General features: G+C 44.6%; 1 protein-coding gene across 1 annotated transcript in view; it reads left to right on the top strand.

The window, feature by feature from the left end:
* Positions 1 to 17,576, top strand: part of CNTN4 (contactin 4) — a 373,607-nt gene that overhangs the window by 226,890 nt on the left and 129,141 nt on the right. Inside the window, exons 4-5 of the mRNA XM_014946726.1 lie at positions 9,461 to 9,587; positions 10,647 to 10,822. Of these exons, the coding sequence (XP_014802212.1) occupies positions 9,461 to 9,587; positions 10,647 to 10,822 (303 nt within the window). The remainder of the gene's footprint in view (positions 1 to 9,460; positions 9,588 to 10,646; positions 10,823 to 17,576) is intronic.

Genomic DNA, 17,576 nt, shown 5'->3' with positions numbered 1-17,576 from the left:
TCCTCAAATGGCCTGGAATTGGCGCGATTCCACTGATTTCAGTGAAGTTATGGAAATATGCACCAGTGGAGGTGCCAGCCCGGTGTCCCAACAGCAGACTTTCAAATGCCTTAAATCCATTTATATAACGTAACCAGCTGGAGATTATAGCACTGGATCCTGTTTAGAGGATTAAACATTTTTTTGGCTTTGGTAGCAGAGGGAAGAGCTGGGGAGGTTTTCCCATCCCCAGCCAGGAGCCTGCTCAGCATCCTGACGCTGTGCAGTGTGATGCCTGGGACCTCTCAAGAGGACACATAGGACTGCAAGAAAGGCTTTGACTTACCTCTGTTTTTAAGGTATACAAAGAGGTTATTATCTTTTCCTAAATAAGTTGGTTCTGTGTGCCTATACCCAGCGTGCCGTCAGGCTTGCATTCAAGGCAAGCAGAGAGCGTTACAAGCTGATGCTGTCAATTTTGCACCAAAAAATATCAATATATGACATCATAAACATGAGGTTTCCCCCTCTCGCCGTTCTTTCAGTTACACAGTCATTTATTACATTGAAATATTGTCTGGTTTTGTAAAGACCAAGCCTGAACTTGCTAGAAATAGTAACAAAAATGTGTATTTGTAATGAGGCAGATGGTTAAAAGGTGCCTGTGCTGGTTGTCTGTGATAGAAAGGACACAAAACCTGTGCTCACCTTATTCCCATGGCACCAAAAATGAAGATTTCCACATGTGAAGCATCATGTTGGATTTGTAACAGGTACGTGCTGTAGGGATCTACAGGTGTCCCACATGGAAGAGTTTGGACAGGGGTGTGAGGGGCTCCACCTCCACCAAAGGGCCCTGCAGCCTTCCCAGGGCTTGAAAAGGAACAATATAGTCCTTTGTAGCAATGGATGTGTGTATATCTTGGGAGAAACTGTACTGATCTCCTGTGTGCTCTTCTCTTTTTCTTTCTCTTGAAATTCAGTTAGAAAAATTGCAAATCCTAAGCTTTTTTTGTTGCAGGAATGTGTTTACAGTTTAAATCAGCCTTTTCTTTTTCTTTTTTCCTTTTCAAAATAGCCCTCATTAAAAAAAAATCTTTCTGAAAAGCAGCTGCTTTTTTTCTGCAGTTTGTATGCTTTTAAAAGATTGAAGGGAGTTGAATAAACAACTCAGCTGCCTTGATTTAGATGGACACTACCTTTCTTCTTCAGGTTTTTCTTAAAAACAGACTTGCTAAAAGAATTATTTTTTGAAGACATTTAAGCTGAGTGCTTGTAATGCAATCTAGACTATTCAAGATGAAAAGAAAATAGCTCTTCTGCAGAATCACAGGCAAATGTAGAGGAAACGGAGACAGAGGGAGCATTTTAGAAGTTGTCCAAAAGAGACAGGTACCTTGTTCTTCCTCATTCTTCTGTTAAGTAATTGCCAATTATAAGCTGGACACCTTGGCTACCCCTGAGTAGCACTCTCAGATGACTAACACTGGGAGAAGACACAACTCCAGCAGGTGGAGATGCTGAAATTTCGTGTTCCCCGTGTCCTGTGACAACATTGTCCTAGAAATATGGCAATGTTCAGCTATTAACAAGCCCAGGGGGTGAGGAGAAATGTACGTATTGTGTACGGAGTTAACAAATAGCTCTTTTACCCTCTGCTTTGTTCCTGGGTTAGAAGTTTTCTGCCTGGCAGTAAGTCACACACGCCGGCTGAAGGCTGGTCTCCTCCTGGGAGAGCATTCCTGATATTCCCATCGTGACTGAGCAGCCCAGCCTGCTCGGAGTATTAACATGGGCTTGTTCCTACAGCTCTCAGCGCTGCTGCTTTTAATATTCTGCACCTAAATGTCAAAGTCATCCCCGATGTGTTCTCTTGTAGGCAGCATTGTGTTTCCTTGCCATGATTGCAAAATGTGCGCCTGTGGGGCCTGGAGAACAAGTCCTATGAGGAGAGGCTGAGGGAACTGGGCATGTTTAGTTTGGAGAAGAGGAGGCTGAGGGGAGACCTCATTGCCCTCTACAACTCCCTGAAAGGAGGGTGTAGAGAGGCAGGTGTTGGCCTCTTCTCCCAAAGGACGAACGACAAGACCAGAGGAAATGGGCTGAAGTTGCGGCAGGGGAGATTTAGATTAGATATTGGGAAGAATGACTTTCCTGAGAGGGGGGTCAGGCACTGGAACAGCCTGCCCAGGGAGGGGGTGGAGGCACCATCCCTGGAGGGATTTAAGAAACGTATAGACATGGCTCTTCAGGGCATGCTCTAGTGCCCAAGATTATTGGTTTGTTGTGGGCTGCTGAGTTGGTGGGTGCGGTGTTTTTGGTGGGCGTTTGGTGTGGTGTGTTTTGTATGTTTGGTGGTTTTCTTTTTTGTTTTGTTTTGGTTTTTTTTTTTTGTTTGTTTGTTTTTGTTTTTGTTTGTTGTTTTTTTTTGTGGTTGGACTCGATGATCTCAGAGGTCCCTTCCAACCACTAAGATTCTGTGATTCTGTGACCCCGACCAAGCAGATTTACAGTGCCCTGTTGATAAACTGAACCACTGTAGGTGCATTTTCTGACCAGTGACATGGTGACAGTGAGGGTCCTGGTCCTTCACTCGGGGTGTTCCAGGCTGATTATCCCAGGAGCAGCGCCGCGTCGCTCGCGAAGCACTGGTAATCCAATCTGCTTACTCACAAATATTTGAGAAGGGAATCCCTGGCCTAAACCTCTCTGTAAATAGCCGGATAAAAGGTTGGCAGGGGTCGGCTTGGCTTCTGATGATGGCTGATGTACTTAAACCTGGAAACAAAAAATGGGGCTTCACCTTGAAACAACGAGGCAGAGAGAGTTCCTTTCACCTTGAAGGTTTCTGCGGAGCTGGGCTCCTCAATCAATTGAGAGCCTGGACACATTGCCGGAGTTGTCTTTGTTTTTCAAGCAATAGATGAGAGAGAGATTACAGGTTGTTGCCCCAGGGACTTCTCTTTTCTAAGGCTCTGGGATTTTTAAAGGAAAGAGGCTTTTTCAATATGAGTATTTCATAACTTTTCACTGTCCGCTGGTGGGGTGGGGAGGGCAGCATTTGTTAGTCTGGCTTTTACACACCTTTCTTATTACAGGAAAGATTAAAATCAATTGAAGTTCAGGGGAGGTATCGTGGAAAGGAAATATGTGGTTCTAAAATATGCACACAGACATACTACTACAGCTGTTTTTTTTTTTTTTATATCTACATTATAGTCCTTGTCATACTCAAAAAAATCTTACGATAGTGATATGTGTTCTTCAAAGACAAATTATATCAACACCTTAAATTTTACTAATAAATCAATAGGTAATTAGTACCAACCTTTGAATCATTTATAATACCTTATCCAGAAATAGCTCTATATGAGAAAACCCAGGGCTGGATGGATCTGCAGACTTTGGGAGGAGGCTGAGGAATAGTTGAAGACAACTTTGTGTGCAGGGTGATTTGCTGACGAAGGCTTGGTCAGAGGTGAAGGCAATGTCAAACCCACCGGGTGGAAATATAAAGGTTTCTAATAGTCTAGGATGCTAGCAACAGCTTTCTGGAAGAATTTAGCAGATTCAGGTCTATTACCAGGCAAAAGGCATTTTCAGCCTGAACCATTGTCTTTGCTCATTGCATCCTGGACTTGTTTTCAACAGGGATGGAAAAAAATTAACCCAGTGTCAGTTTCTGTCTGTGAGATACAGGTGTGGGCAGGATTCAGAGACCCTGAGCACAGTCCTCATGGTTGGACTTGGCCTGTGTTTTGCTGGGAGGTTATAAACCACTCTGGGAGCCTTCAAGACCGGGCTGGATGGGGCTTTGAGCAACCTGCTCTAGTGGGAGGTGTCCCTGCCCAGGGCAGGGGGGTGCAACTGGGTGGTCTTTAAGGTCCCTTCTAACCCAAACCACTCTATGTCTGCCAATGGCACAGGTCTATAAGAACCCCAGGCCACAATCCTTGGAGAAGGACTCTTTGCCAGGAAGTGTAATGATAGGACAAGGGGAAACGGTTTTAAATTGGAAGAAAAAAGATTCAGATTAGATCTCAGGAAGAAATTTTTTACTATGAGAGTGGTGAGACACTGGAACAGGTTGCCTAGGGAAGCTGTGGATGCCCCATCCCTGGAAGTGTTCAAGGCCAGGCTGGATGGGGCTTTGAGCAACCTGGTCTGGTGGGAGGTGTCCCTGCCCAGGGCAGGGGGGTTGGAACTCGATCTTTGAGGTCCCTTCCAACCCAAACCATTCTATGATTCTGTGATTCTTCAGGCGTGGGATGTGGCTGCTGGTCCTGCTGTGGCTGTGACAGGCCACCTTACACACCTGGTGATGGATGAGGACAACGGAGTGAGGCAAGATGTCTCAGGGCAGCTGGTCAGTGCCATGGATGGAGTGGGCTATGATGCTCAGTTCAGCAAGGCACTGGTGGCATCCTGGTGGGTGGACTTCTGGTCACAGTGTGGATCCCTGAGAGTTGCAAGTGCATAACACCACCAAAGGTAATTTAAGGTGTTTACATCTCTTAGTTAAGTCTAGAGGAACAAACAGGTTACGGTAGGTTTTTAGATAATGCAGGTTTAGTGTTCTTATTCCTAATGAGAGAATGGGGTTGAACACACTCAGAATAGATGTGTTACGCAGCAGGTTTTTAGAGCCCTGATGAAACTGTGATATTATTCATCTCCAAAGCAGAATGCATGTCTTTGGTACTTCAAGAAGAAAAATGTGCACAGATGCATTGTGCTAGGTAGGGACAATATTTTAATTTCTTGTCATAATCCTATGTTTCCAGGGTTGGATATATAACTCAGCCGAATGATTTCCTCAGGGCTACAGCTTAACTTAAGACACCAGAACAAACCTGACTATTATTTATGTATTTAAAAGTATCTTTCAAAAGTATTTATATAACTCAGCCGAATGATTTCCTCAGGGGTAGAGCTTAACTTAAAAGACACCAGAACAAACCTATGTATTTAAAAGTATCTTTCAAAAACATCCCTTTGGTTGTTCTACTGTTTCAGCACTGGAGATCAACAAATAACCTGATCATTAATGAGCAGGTGGTGGGTTCTGTGTTATCTGTTGTAAGTGATTCTTTCGATGGAGGACCCGGACATGCCTTGATATCCTTCTGCTATACTATTTATTATTATTATTATTACTGTTATTACCACTGTTGTTGTCTTATAATTATTTGTAGCTCTATCCTGGGCTGGTATCATCCTCAACACGAGCAGTGCGGGTTTATCTGTTTATTTTCCTGATGTCAGCTGTGATGACTCAGGGAGAAGGCTGCTCGGTGGAGAAACTGGTGATTTTCTGCAGTAATGGAGAAATGTGCCTTTAGCGTATAGTGAAGGGAACATCTGCGATCATAATCGTGCTGTTGACTTACTAAGAGAACACAAATTATGTTCTATTAAATAAAGTTTTTGTCGTAGGACAAGTCCCTCATTACGTTGCCTGGGGAATTGCCTCCTCCCAGCTGTCTAGACCCGGAGGGAGAATGTGCTTGCTTTGGCATGCACAGATCAGGTAGCAACGTTTTATTTGAAAAGTGCTAATTTGATGACATTTGCTGTAATTAATCACGTGGCATTTAAATAGCTGACATTACGGCACCGCTGTGGCACAGACAGGCTGAATGAGAGGCTTCACAGCTGAAGGCTCTGAGCAGGAGCCTGGCCTGTGGGTGGCATTTCCACGTTGGCTCCCATGGTGCCAGCATCACAGGACCTGGGCTGGCTCCTGACCTCCCCTGGCTGATGGACCTGGGCTTCCCTCCCAGCTCAGCACGGGGTGGAGGTGTTTAATTAACCCTGCCTGTAATTCAAACCACCCCACATACTTGGGTCACTCGTAAATAGAGTTGTCCAACCATTGCACTCTCCGTTTCAAATTCTGGAGCTGTATTTATGGGAGTGAAGATTTATTTCTTCGTGTCTTCTGAGCCTCTGGATCCTTATGGCTGCGTTGCTGGCTCTGAGGAACATCTGACACTGCTTTTGAACTCGGGTATCAGGTGGTTGCCTCTCAGATGTCACCTGCCGAGCTTGGCTTTCCACTTTAACTGCACTTGAACTTGGCACAGCAGCGATCTGGGAAATAAAAGTATGTTAGAAAAGAGAGGTGAGAGCAGGAGGAGCTGTTTGGCTCGTAGTCCCTGTGGGAGATGTGTGGGGTGCTGCAAAACAAGCCCAGTCCTGCGGGCTGCTCCTGCAAGGGGTTGTGACAGAGGTGGTGGCTCTCTTGGCCATCCAGCCTCTCAGCCCAGGAGCCCAACCTGCAGGAGGTGTCTCGGACAAGACCCCTGGGAGGGTGTTTTGCTCCCATCACTCAGAGTGTTACAGTGGATCTGCAGAAGATGCATCCTACACAGCGGTGGGGTGGTGATGGTGGAGGGAGAGCGCCGTATCACTCATTTCAGCTTTGCTCCTGATGAAAGTATCTGATTCTTGCCATTGTTTTGTTTTCTTTATTAATCTTGACTGTTTTTCTTTCTTATACACCTGGGTCAGCTGTGGTGCAGTGGGAGACAGGAGCCATGAGCAGCCCAAGGGTGGAGGCTGGTGGTGATCTCCAAAGGTGCAGAGCTAGGAGGCCCTTCTCTTAGAAATAACACTTTTAAAATCTCCTTTTTTAAAATACATTTTTGATTCTTTTGAATGGGAAGCAGCTTTAGCAGGTCTTGTTCATTGAGAAGGCTCCGGAATTATTTGTAGTAGGACTATCTGGTCTAAAAATGTCTTTCTCCTAATTTCAAAGCCATTAGCACCGTTTGTGTGCACAGTTGATGCTAATAGAAGCGATAGGCAAAAAATAAAGAGCAAAGCAGCCGATTTAGTCTTTTCCTGCTCAGGAGGATGTGACTAACCTTGCCGAGCAGGCGGCTGTGTTAATCAGCGATGCCCTTGAGCTGCCCTACCCATCTCACTTCCCGGCTTCCTGAAGAGTTGCTCTTCCCAAGGTGCAGGTTTGTCTTGAAGAAATACCCCCTCGCAGCGCTGTATGAAAACACACCGGCACACGCAGCAGAAACCAGGTCCCTCGGCGGCAAACAGGGAAAGGATTTTTATCATTCATACTGGATATACTCCAAGAATTCTCTCTTCAGCTTAGTTGATGTCTTTCCCTACAGCGTGGAATATTCAATTAAACCTTCTCTCAAATTGGCCATAAGTTTCAATGGAAATTAAAGCAGTTCTATTTAGGTAACAGTATCCGTTGCTGGGCTTAATGTTTGGAGAGAATAGGAGACGTTTCACCTGTTGATGCAAATTAACCTCATGATGTTCTGATGTTCTTCATGTTTCAATTCCTCAAAAGCGCAGAAAGACGAGGAGCATTTAGCATCCTGCTGGATTTTCTGGCTCTCAGGTTCAGGATACTGGAGTGTCACAGAAAATATGATCTTCATTTGGAATGTAGTTAAATTAATCTGTGATTTTCAAATAGATTTTGTGATTCACTAGGAAAAAAACCCCATGTGTGTGTATATATATATCTCAGCAGAAGCTAGGATAGCAGAATGTTCTTCTAAATTATCTATCACATTCTGTCCAACAGCATATGGGCATACACCTCGTGCTGTGTTTAAAAATGTTTCTTTTATCAGGAAATCTACTTGCAGTCTTGCATCTTGCAGAAAGAAATACACTTGTCTCAAAGGAGGCAGACCCAGAGCAATAGTACATTTGTTTCATCTGACAGGAGGGGGGAAAAATGCTTTTTGGTGACCAATCTTGTTTGCAACTTGTCTTAAGCTGAGGGCAGCTCAGTGTTCGTTCTGGGTTAATTCATTTCAGGCTCCAGCAAAAGAAACGTAACTCAGAAAAATAAAATGTGTCTCCAGGAGAGTGTCTCGGCAGTTGGCTTGTCCAGGAAGGTTCCTTACTGAATTTTCCCAGGAGAGTAACAGACTTGTAAGGAGCAGCACGGGTTACACGGTCGCTGCTGAAAATCATAAAGAACAAAGCGAGCAACAATAACTGAGCATACATATATACACTTGAAGTCACTCTTACACAGGCCTGAAGTGATTCTTACACAGGACCTCAGCACCAGGCCAGCTTCTGCTTTTTACAATTAGAAAACTGGATGAATCAAAATGTATTTTAATTCTCTTGTTTTCATACCCATTAATAGAGTACTCAGAGCCATAATCTTTATGAGCCAGATTGTAATATTCTTTCTTACAGCAAATGAGACTGTACAAGGAGAGAAGCAGCCCTGGGTCTCGGAAACAAGTCAGGATATCATAATCTAGCCCTGTATGCTTTATGGTATTATTATCTTTTTCTGCCAGCAACAGTAAGTTGCACACAGGTATAATTTAAAGCCAGAGATTATGTGAAATGCGTTCTGAATAATAGATGAGTCTCAGTCAGATATGGTTAACATATAATTAAAAATAAAGATAAATACAACCGATAGGACTGTATGCTTAGTGCTTTCTCTTTTGTGGTGGTGCCTGAGGGAGGAGACACAGGGGAGAGGTTGCTCCATTATAATCTTCCAGGCAAAGTCTCTCTGAAATCCTTCTGTGGAGACAACAGAATTTTCTCCCTGGAGCAAAGAGCTATTGTTCTGTTCCTAATAAATCCAGCTGATTTCCTGGTGTCGGGGGATATGAGGGCTATTCACATCTATTCTCACCTCTCATCCTCTTCTCAGGAAGCTGCAGCATCGTCTGTTTATTCCTTTTTCTCTTGTTTTTTGTACCTCCCATCATCTTTATATTTTATTTATTCATTCTCTGACCTATACCCACAAACTTCCTGCCTGGCCATCAAGATGGACTTCTGGCAGCAGAGCTTAGAGCAGCACGGCTGCCTGGCCAAAGCAATGTCCCTGCCCTCGGCCACACAGGCACCAGCATCATCCTGGTGGCCCCTGTGGTTGCCCTGTGCCCTGCTGGTGTCTGTGGGAACAGAGGGCTGCAGTAAAGGTGATAGAGCAGAAAATGATCAGAAAAAGTTCAATCTCCTTCCATTCAGCTAAAAGACAGAAAGTTTTTACTTTCCGTAGCTGTATTTAATAATGAGGGTTTGGGGTTTTATTTATTTATATATTTATTTGACGGTTGGACAAGATGATCTTTAGGGTCCCTTCTAACCTCGAAGATTCTGTGATTCTGTGTTTTTAAGTATTTCAGTGTCTAGAGGTGAAGCTAAGCATTCTGATTTGAGGTGAGCTGTGCCATCACAAGCGGATCATGTCTGTTCCTCTTCGTTTGAACTTGGGGCAAAGTTTCAATCTCTGCTCTATTTAGTGCCCAAACATTTTCCTGAATGTTGGCTCCACGTGTGGTTCAGTGGCTTTTGGAAAAAAATTGTGGCTGTTCGTAAAAGGAAGCGTCATTATCACATCTCTTCTAGGGTGAATTATGCACGGCCTCTTGGTGCTGTGATACTATTTTATATTTTAACGCTGGGTACATGGAGGTTCCGTCAAGTATCTGTCACGTTTTTCCTCTGTTTAACACAGATGACAACACACTGCATGGGCCGGTTTTCCTTCAGGAGCCCAACAGCGTGATCTTCCCCTTGGATTCAGAGGAAAAGAAAGTGAAGCTGAGCTGCGAAGTTAAAGGAAATCCCAGACCAACCATTGGGTTTGTTCAGTGTTTGACTCTTTAGCACCATCTCCGCGCTCTGGGAGCATCCCCAGGAGCCTTTCTCCTGCAGGGATCATGCAGAGTAACTCAGTGATGCCCCTGGAGGGTACCACAGGGCTGATAACAACAACAACAAAAAAAAGGCATCAGGAAGCTACCACGTATCACAACACAATTGCAAAATTTGGCCAAGAGTTCAGAAAGGTTACGAAGGGATTATAAATAATCTCAGCTCCCAGATTGACTATCCTTTTCCATAAATGTGGACAAAGGTCTTAAATTGTTTTCAGCTTTAGTAACTGCTTTGGGATCCTTAGAAAATAGATGCTGTACAGCCCTGGTGATGCTGTTGCTGTAAACCATTTAGGCTGCTGATTTTTTTTTTCCTTTAGTGCCTTTCTCATTTTCTTTACCAAAGTAAATGCCACTCTGAAACCCATAGGAGCCATCAGACCCCAGCCACCGTGCTGTCTTCTGACACGACTGACCCTTCAGTGCAATAAACACTGTTAATTCAGTGGTGCAAACATATTCAAATCGTTTCTCTGTTCGTTCTGGTGAAGGGGCTGTGGCTGCCTCCCATTATCCATCAAGGGTTGGTGGGGATGGGGGCTGCTGTGACTGAGGCAGCCTGGAACTTCTCAGTGCCCCAGTTTGTGACAACATCTGCTCTGAGGGAGTTTTCTTAAATTTAAAAACAAACAGCCAGCACATTGGGAGAGGAAAAGAAACCTCGGCGGACTTGAATGGTTCAAAGATCCTGTTTCTGGGACTTCCCCTTGCAAAATTATTAATTCCAAAGAGCAGCAGCACTAGTAACTACAGAAGCATTAATCATATCAGAGACTGAAATATATGTCAAAGATATTGCTCTTTCAGTTAAATACTGGAATATTTCAATACTGTGCAGGAAATTTGCATTTTCAAGCTTTTTCTTTTTTTTTTTAAAGTAGTCAGAGATGTTTTAAATCTTTATTTATTACATGTTGTGTTTTCAGATACCCAAGAGTATTCATTAATATTAGCAGAGTTTAACTTTGGCATTTTGTGCTGTAGGTGGAAGTTAAATGGAACCAGTATCGACATCGGTATGGATTACCGCTACAGCCTGGTGGAAGGCAACCTGTTGATCAATAATCCCAATAAAACCCAAGATACTGGAACATACCAGTGTGTAGCAACAAACCCGTTTGGAACGATCATCAGCAGAGAAGCAAAGCTTCAGTTTGCTTGTAAGTAACAGTGCTCTGGTCCTGCGGCGTGCTGGACAGACCGAGAGGAAAACCTGATTTAATAACCTTTTCTAATGCTGTTCGTGGGCTAAACACCTGGGTTTAGGGGGGAAATGTGAATGAGAAATAGATGCTTTGGTTCGTGAGTATTTAGGTAAAATTATATGTAGTCTGGAGGGTAAAATGTCTTATTTCTTGAGAAAGAGGCCACCTAGGAAAGTACCTGGCAAATGGAATCTCACCATTGATTTTTCCTTTCCTTGGAGAATTAAAGCTTCAAAATATTTGAAGGAGCTTACTCTTTCTAAGGAGTAAATTCCCAATGACAGTTTTCACAGTCCTACATTTTAGTACTTAGGTACAAGTATTTTCAGGTATGGATAATATGTTGTAACTCTGTGTAAAAGGGAAAACAGGCTGCTTCGTATTTATTTTGGGTTCACTTCGGAGTTGTGGCTTCTGTAGAAAGCTAAAGATAAGAAAAGACACGGGTCTTGATGTGAATTAGTGTTATAGGAAATTACAAAAAGCCGTTTTGAGGTACGGGATAAATCCTGTAAGAGTGGGTAACGACAACGCAGGACCACAACTCATCTTTTTTTCTCCTGTAGTTGTGAAGGTGAAGGCAGAGAGTAGATACACAGGTTTATTCATCCATCATTTCTCCCGTTTCTGTGTGCTGTTATCCTGGGAAGGGTGTACGTAGCAGCTCAGTAATTACAGCAGGACCCACTGTGAAATGCTGCTTCACACACACCCAGAAGTTCAAGGCGATCCCTTCCCAGCCAGGAAGCCATCAGTGATGGTGAGCTGGGCTTTCCCTGCAGCTTAATCAAAGATGCTTTTGACCGACGGGTGGGAGAAGCTGATGTGTTCCAGCTACAAAAACGAAAAGGTAAAAATGCCAATAACCACCAGGTTCACACAATATAGAGGGGCGATTTGTATTAAGAAGTATTACTGTGAGTGAAGGCGCGTCCTCTGTCCCCCCGCTTACTTTATGATCTATTACCCCTTTGCTTGTGACCTGCTTGTGCTTTTCTGGGACTGGAAGGTGTGTGTTCCCTCTGGATGGGGAGTGAACAGCTTTCTCAAGACCAATCTCATCGCTCCAGATTTCAATATGTCAAGGTGATCACTTCATAAATAGTGCCTTGCTCTGCCTCTCCAGAGCCACATAGGTTCTGCATGGAATATCCTGTATGGAGAGGACCCTTTCCAGCCACTGGAGAGCTCTCCTAAGCCTGCTTGCCCTCAGTTGCTCTCTCAGGTTTTTTTCCCTTTTATCAAGTTATTTTCCTTGAATTTCCACTCCTGTCTGGCCCCTGGACAGCATGTGGAGTCTCTGACCCACCTCCGCTGCTTCAGCTTGGTCTCCTATGCCCTGTTGTGTTACAAGTTATGATTTAAATGTGAAAACCTGTTTGGTGAGAGGCTCAGGACCTCCTGTTCAACCTGTCTGTAGCTTCCCCCTTTGTCCCAGCAATCCCTTCTTTTCCAGCCTGATCAGGGTGTTGTGTGATCTTTGTGTTACCTCAGTTTTATTTCTGAGGAAAGTTACTGCTGGGTCTGTTGAGACCAATGGCTGGGGGTTTGAGCTTCATTTTCTCCTCTTAAGGGTTAAATTCTGAATCCTGGGGCATCATTAATGTCTGTTTGTTCGTTCTCCAAGGGCTGTGTTATTCTTCTCCAGCGTTTTCACTGAAGATTAAACTGCGATCCAGCTATTCAACCTCCTGTGGAGGTCAGAGAGGGTCAGCAATTTAATCCTTGAAATATGTATTTAGGTTACAAACTCATTACGATAAAAGTGCTAATATTTTCCCCCAATACTTGCTTTGTGATATATCATTTACATTTCAAATTTGTTCTTTCTCTCTCTTTTTTTTCCTTTTTTTTTTTTTGTTGCAATGCTAGTTGTCTCTGGAATCGAACACGTTTTTGGAAAGTAAAGAATCTGCTGTGCCACAGTAACAGAATATGGGTTAGTGATACCCTAAACCCTGTGTTTATGGCAGTGTAGTCTCTTGCAAAATAAAAAAAAAAAAAGCTTTAAGCTCTGAGTATGGATTCGAATAATGGCTTTTCCAAAATGATATAGGGAAGCGTAGCTGAACTAGGTAAAATGACAGGCTTTTTATTTTAGGGGACAGGGCTTAGCTCGACAATTTATTCACCGTACCGTAGTTTCTGTTGGGAAATAACACCAAAATCAATAAGAAGTTATGGCTGGAGAGTGGTGCAGTTCTGATGCTGCACTTTAGAGATGTTCCCCCCCATTCAGACGTACGATTAAAGCTGTTTGCCGTGGCCCGGATCCCGCTTCCGCTTAAGTCGAAGATAAAACTGGCATTGATTTTTAGTGGCACCAGAGTCGGACCCTGCCCCTCGGAATGTGATGAATTTGCAAGTCGTTCTGCCTGCTCAGCCCCTGCTCTCCGTGGCAGGACTGGGGGGTGCCTGGCCCTGGGCAGGGGAGTGGGACAGCTCGGGGCAGAGCTGGAATGCTCCAGGACCAGGACAGGCTTTTCATCAGCATCCTTGCCAAATTATCCCCACCGACTGTGAAATAATGTACAAAATGGAACATCAGTGCACAGTGCAGGTGCTGAAACTCGCATTTCTACCCCAAAGTGGAGTCCTGAGAAAGGCTTCAAGAGCTCGTCCATCCCCGGTGTGAGGCAGCATCGATGTCCTTCCTTGGAGAAGCTCACCAGCCCATTCTGCACAACATTTGCAGACCCTTTGTTGGAGGACTATGTGTTAAGATTTATTTTCACTTATTTTGCTGGCCTCTGCTAGTGTTAATCATACTTGTTAGCAGCTACTGCTGGTCGTCTGGACTATGCTTGTACTCCACACCCTGTGCAGGTAGTGGCCCAAAAGCTTTCAACTCTATTCCTCCTCCCCTTCTATTGGCTCTCGAGTGTGGGAGATGTCCAAAGGATGGTGCTTTTGGGCAGCTGAGTCCCGATGGCTGCCCACTAGAAATGTCTTTGCAGAAGCCCCCAGTCCATTGCCACGTGTGGGTGACCATGGAGAGGGGTCACGCATGACTTGGGGCTCGGCTACTGGCTTTGGGTTTGCTCTCGCTGAACTAAAGGCTGGTGAATAAGGAAAAGGATCAACGTGTCCAACCTGTTCAAAATGAGCAACGCTGGGGAAAATGGGTTCAGGAATAAAAAGACTAAGTAAGGTTTCCCCTTCTGTTCATAATTCTTTACAAAGTGATGTCCAGGTCCATTCTGTTACAATCCCATTGGCAGGGTGGGATGAGCGAGACGGGACTCTGCCCAGCAAAGAGAAGGGCAATTATTATGTTATTTATGAGCACCTATAGAATAACATCTCTAATTAGAGTTTAACTTTGAAATTTATTTTACCTTCCTGAGGCTGTGGTTTGTTTTTTACCACCAAGGCTCTGGAGCCAGACATTTTTTGCACAGCTCCAGGAGCAGCTCCTGGAGGGTCAATCCTGACCATCCCGTCAATCCTGCAGCAGGTAATGCCTCCCCGGGCTGGGGCCATGGCTTTGCTCTGCTCTCCCAACAGATGACCCCTCTCTCCTCCTGTGGAGCCATCCCCGATGCTGGTAGATGAAATATCCTTTCCCTGCTGTGATAACTAGACTCGATTTGGCCCTAAACTCCTCGGTGGGATGTGTGGTTTAACCTGAAAATACACAAAGACAGCACTACCTGCAGTGATGCTGGTTTAAAAACAAGCCCCGTGGAGGGTGGGTGAGCAGCCGGGCAGAAGCTGTTGCCTTTCTCATCACTGCTGATGGTTGTCGCACGCGGTTGATTTTGAAATGAGTGTCCGAAGGGGAAAATCAAGTTCAAATCAGGGCAGTTTTTCAATCGTGCCATTGTTCCTCCCCCCCGTTGTTATAAAAACTGCCTAAAAGTGATGTCTGCGAAACATGAGCTGGTAGAGGAATGAGATCTGCTTTTTAAGGGTTTTTAGCGTTTTCCACGATGTCCCACCTCCACGCTGGATGGTTGATGTCCTTCCTCCTGCTCTGCCCAGAGATGCTTCTTTGAAATAGGTGCCTTTCTAGCAGTTTTCTATGAAGGAATTTCCTTCAAATCTGTAATTTAATAGGTCTCTGCTAATGCTATGGGTATTTTCTGCAGTTGGCAAAAACGATACTGAGATGTCCAGGGGGTTGAGGTGCCAAGTTTTAGAACAGAACTGAGACTCCAGGAGAGAGAGAAAGCTGGGGTGGGATTCTTTATCAAGGAGTGGAGCCATAGGATGAGTTTTAAACTGAAAGAGGGAAGATTTCAATTAGATATTAGGAAGAAATTCTTCTCTGTGAGGGTGGTGAGAGCCTGGCCCAGGTTGCCCAGAGAAGCTGTGGCTGCCCCATCCCTGGAGGGGTTCAAGGGCAGGTTGGAGGGGGCTTGGAGCAACCTGGTCTGCCGGGACCTGTCCCTGACCAGAGCAGGGAGTGGCACTGGATGGGCTTTAAGGTCCCTTCCAACCCAAACCATTCTGTGGTGATGGACTCAAAGAGGAGGTGTCCTCAGAGGATGCTGGAGCAGCAACAAAGATTCATGGTGCTGCCCCAGGGAGCCCTGGGCTGTGGGGAAGTGAGATGAGAAGGAAAGGGAAAGGTCTCCTCCTCCTGCAGACAGCCCCGGTTGAGTGAAATGGCTGATATTGTGAGTGGAATTTAGCCTGAACTGTTTTTCTGTGTTTGAAGATGAAACCATGCCTGGAGGTGGGCTCCCCTCCACCCCTCCGTGGGGCAGCAGCCTCAGACTCCCCTTTTGTACGTTTTCCTTTGGATTGTTCATTTAGAGAAACTCCTGACTTTCTTCTTCATTGCCACGAACATACTCCTAACTGCAGGGAATCACACTGTTGTTTTGGAAAACTGTTTCCCCCCCCCTCACTTTATGAAGGGAATTTGTTTTACAGAAGTGTTTCTGCGAAAATAATTGTCACGCATGGATTAGCAGGTAGGACTCGGCGCAGTGCAAATGGTAGCAGAAAATTCAGTAATAATGCAGTTGTAATGAGAATACTTTGGGGCTTTGACCTACCATCCCAAAATAATTTCACTGCAATGGTAGAGAAAGAAAATTACTCCCAATCACACTGTTGTTTTGGAAAACTGTTTCCCCCACACACACTTCATGAAGGGAATTTGTTTTACAGAAGTGTTTCTGCGAAAATAATTGTCACGCATGGATTAGCAGGTAGGACTCGGCGCAGTGCAAATGGTAGCAGAAAATTCAGTAATAATGCAGTTGTAATGAGAATACTTTGGGGCTTTGACCTACCATCCCAAAATAATTTCACTGCAATGGTAGAGAAAGAAAATTACTCCCAATATTATACCAAGCAGGATTTTTTTTTTTTTCAATATTCCCATTGCTGGAATGATTCCTGTTCTATCTCCTACCCGAGCAAGTCCCATAATTTTGGCTATTAGTTGCTAAGAAACAAATTATAATTGCCGCTAAAATTCTTTACTCCTGCACCCTCTTATTGCCCTGAAGTGCATTCGTTTTTTTGTTGGGGTTTTTTTTTTTTTTTGGAGATTAAATGATCAATGAAGTAATTCTTTGATGAACAATTAATAATGAAAACATTTTCAGCAAACCACAGCGGCGTCTGCCCCGTCTCCCCCAAACAAACAATGGCACTGATTGATCAATGAAGCCACTCGCCTGAATGAGGCATTTGCCACGCAAATTAAATCACTTCCGCAGTGGTTACTAACATCTGAGCCTTGAGAAAAGATGATGTGTTTTAAACCTCCTGGAAATGAAGGAGAATGGAAGGTTTGGGGTGGTTTTTTCCGGTGTTGGACTGCAGCTGAGGCGGTGGGCGCGCGCGGCTCTGCTCGTCCCTCGGCAGCCCGGTGCTCCCCTGTGCTCATCCTCTTCATAAAGTTTATTTCTTCAAGGTTTTTCTGCTTGTGGAGGGCAGAAACCCAGTTCGGCACGTTTTCCTGGCTCCTTCCTTTTCCTGGTTCTCAGAAAGGGCTCAGGTGCCCTTTTTGCTTCTTCAGAGCCTGAACTTTGAATTTGCAGCTTTTCCCTTAGATTAATTCTTAAGTTTTTCTTAAATTTCAGGAAGTGGTTTTCTTTACATGGCCTGCTTTCCCATACACACCCCAAAATCTCTTTTGCTGTCCCATTTTTTCCCTTTGAAGCCTTTTGGAGCCTCTGGTTTCATTGTGGTGCCAGGAGGGGCTCTGTGCAGTGAGGACTGACACCGCAAAGGGTCTGCCTCTGCTTCCTCCCCACTTCAGTTTCCAGGAAGACTAAAAATCTCAGTATAACATTTCCCAGATACACAGGACACGTTTTAAATTCTAGATCCAGGAAATAAATCTGGTTTGGTTACAGATTCTCAGGTAAGAGAGATTTCCTAAACTTTTCATTCTTCCTAAAGGAACAGGTGTTTTGTAGCTCCTAAAACTCTGCAAAGAAAGCATTATTTTGGGGTTTCCATGTCCCCTCCTGTCCACTGCCAGAGGCCCCATCTCCCCAGCTTTCTCCAGTCCCACCGAGGAGGCTGGGACATGCATCCCTGTTTTCCTTCAAGCACCAAGGCTCTCAGGCCACAGCTCATGAGCAGGGCACATGTTTTTTGTGGGGTCTCCGTCTCTTTAAAGTTATAAGAAATTCTGTAGGCCATCAGATAAGATTTGGGGCTAATTATGACAAATTTAGCTCAAGAGAGTCGTTTGCTGTATGCACTTAAAGTCCCTAATTCTTCCCCCAGTGTCCTTTAA

This window comes from Calidris pugnax, unplaced genomic scaffold (genome assembly GCF_001431845.1).
Source record: "Calidris pugnax isolate Ruff unplaced genomic scaffold, ASM143184v1 scaffold81, whole genome shotgun sequence".
Taxonomy (NCBI): domain Eukaryota; kingdom Metazoa; phylum Chordata; class Aves; order Charadriiformes; family Scolopacidae; genus Calidris; species Calidris pugnax.
This window is presented reverse-complemented; position numbering and strand designations above follow the sequence as displayed.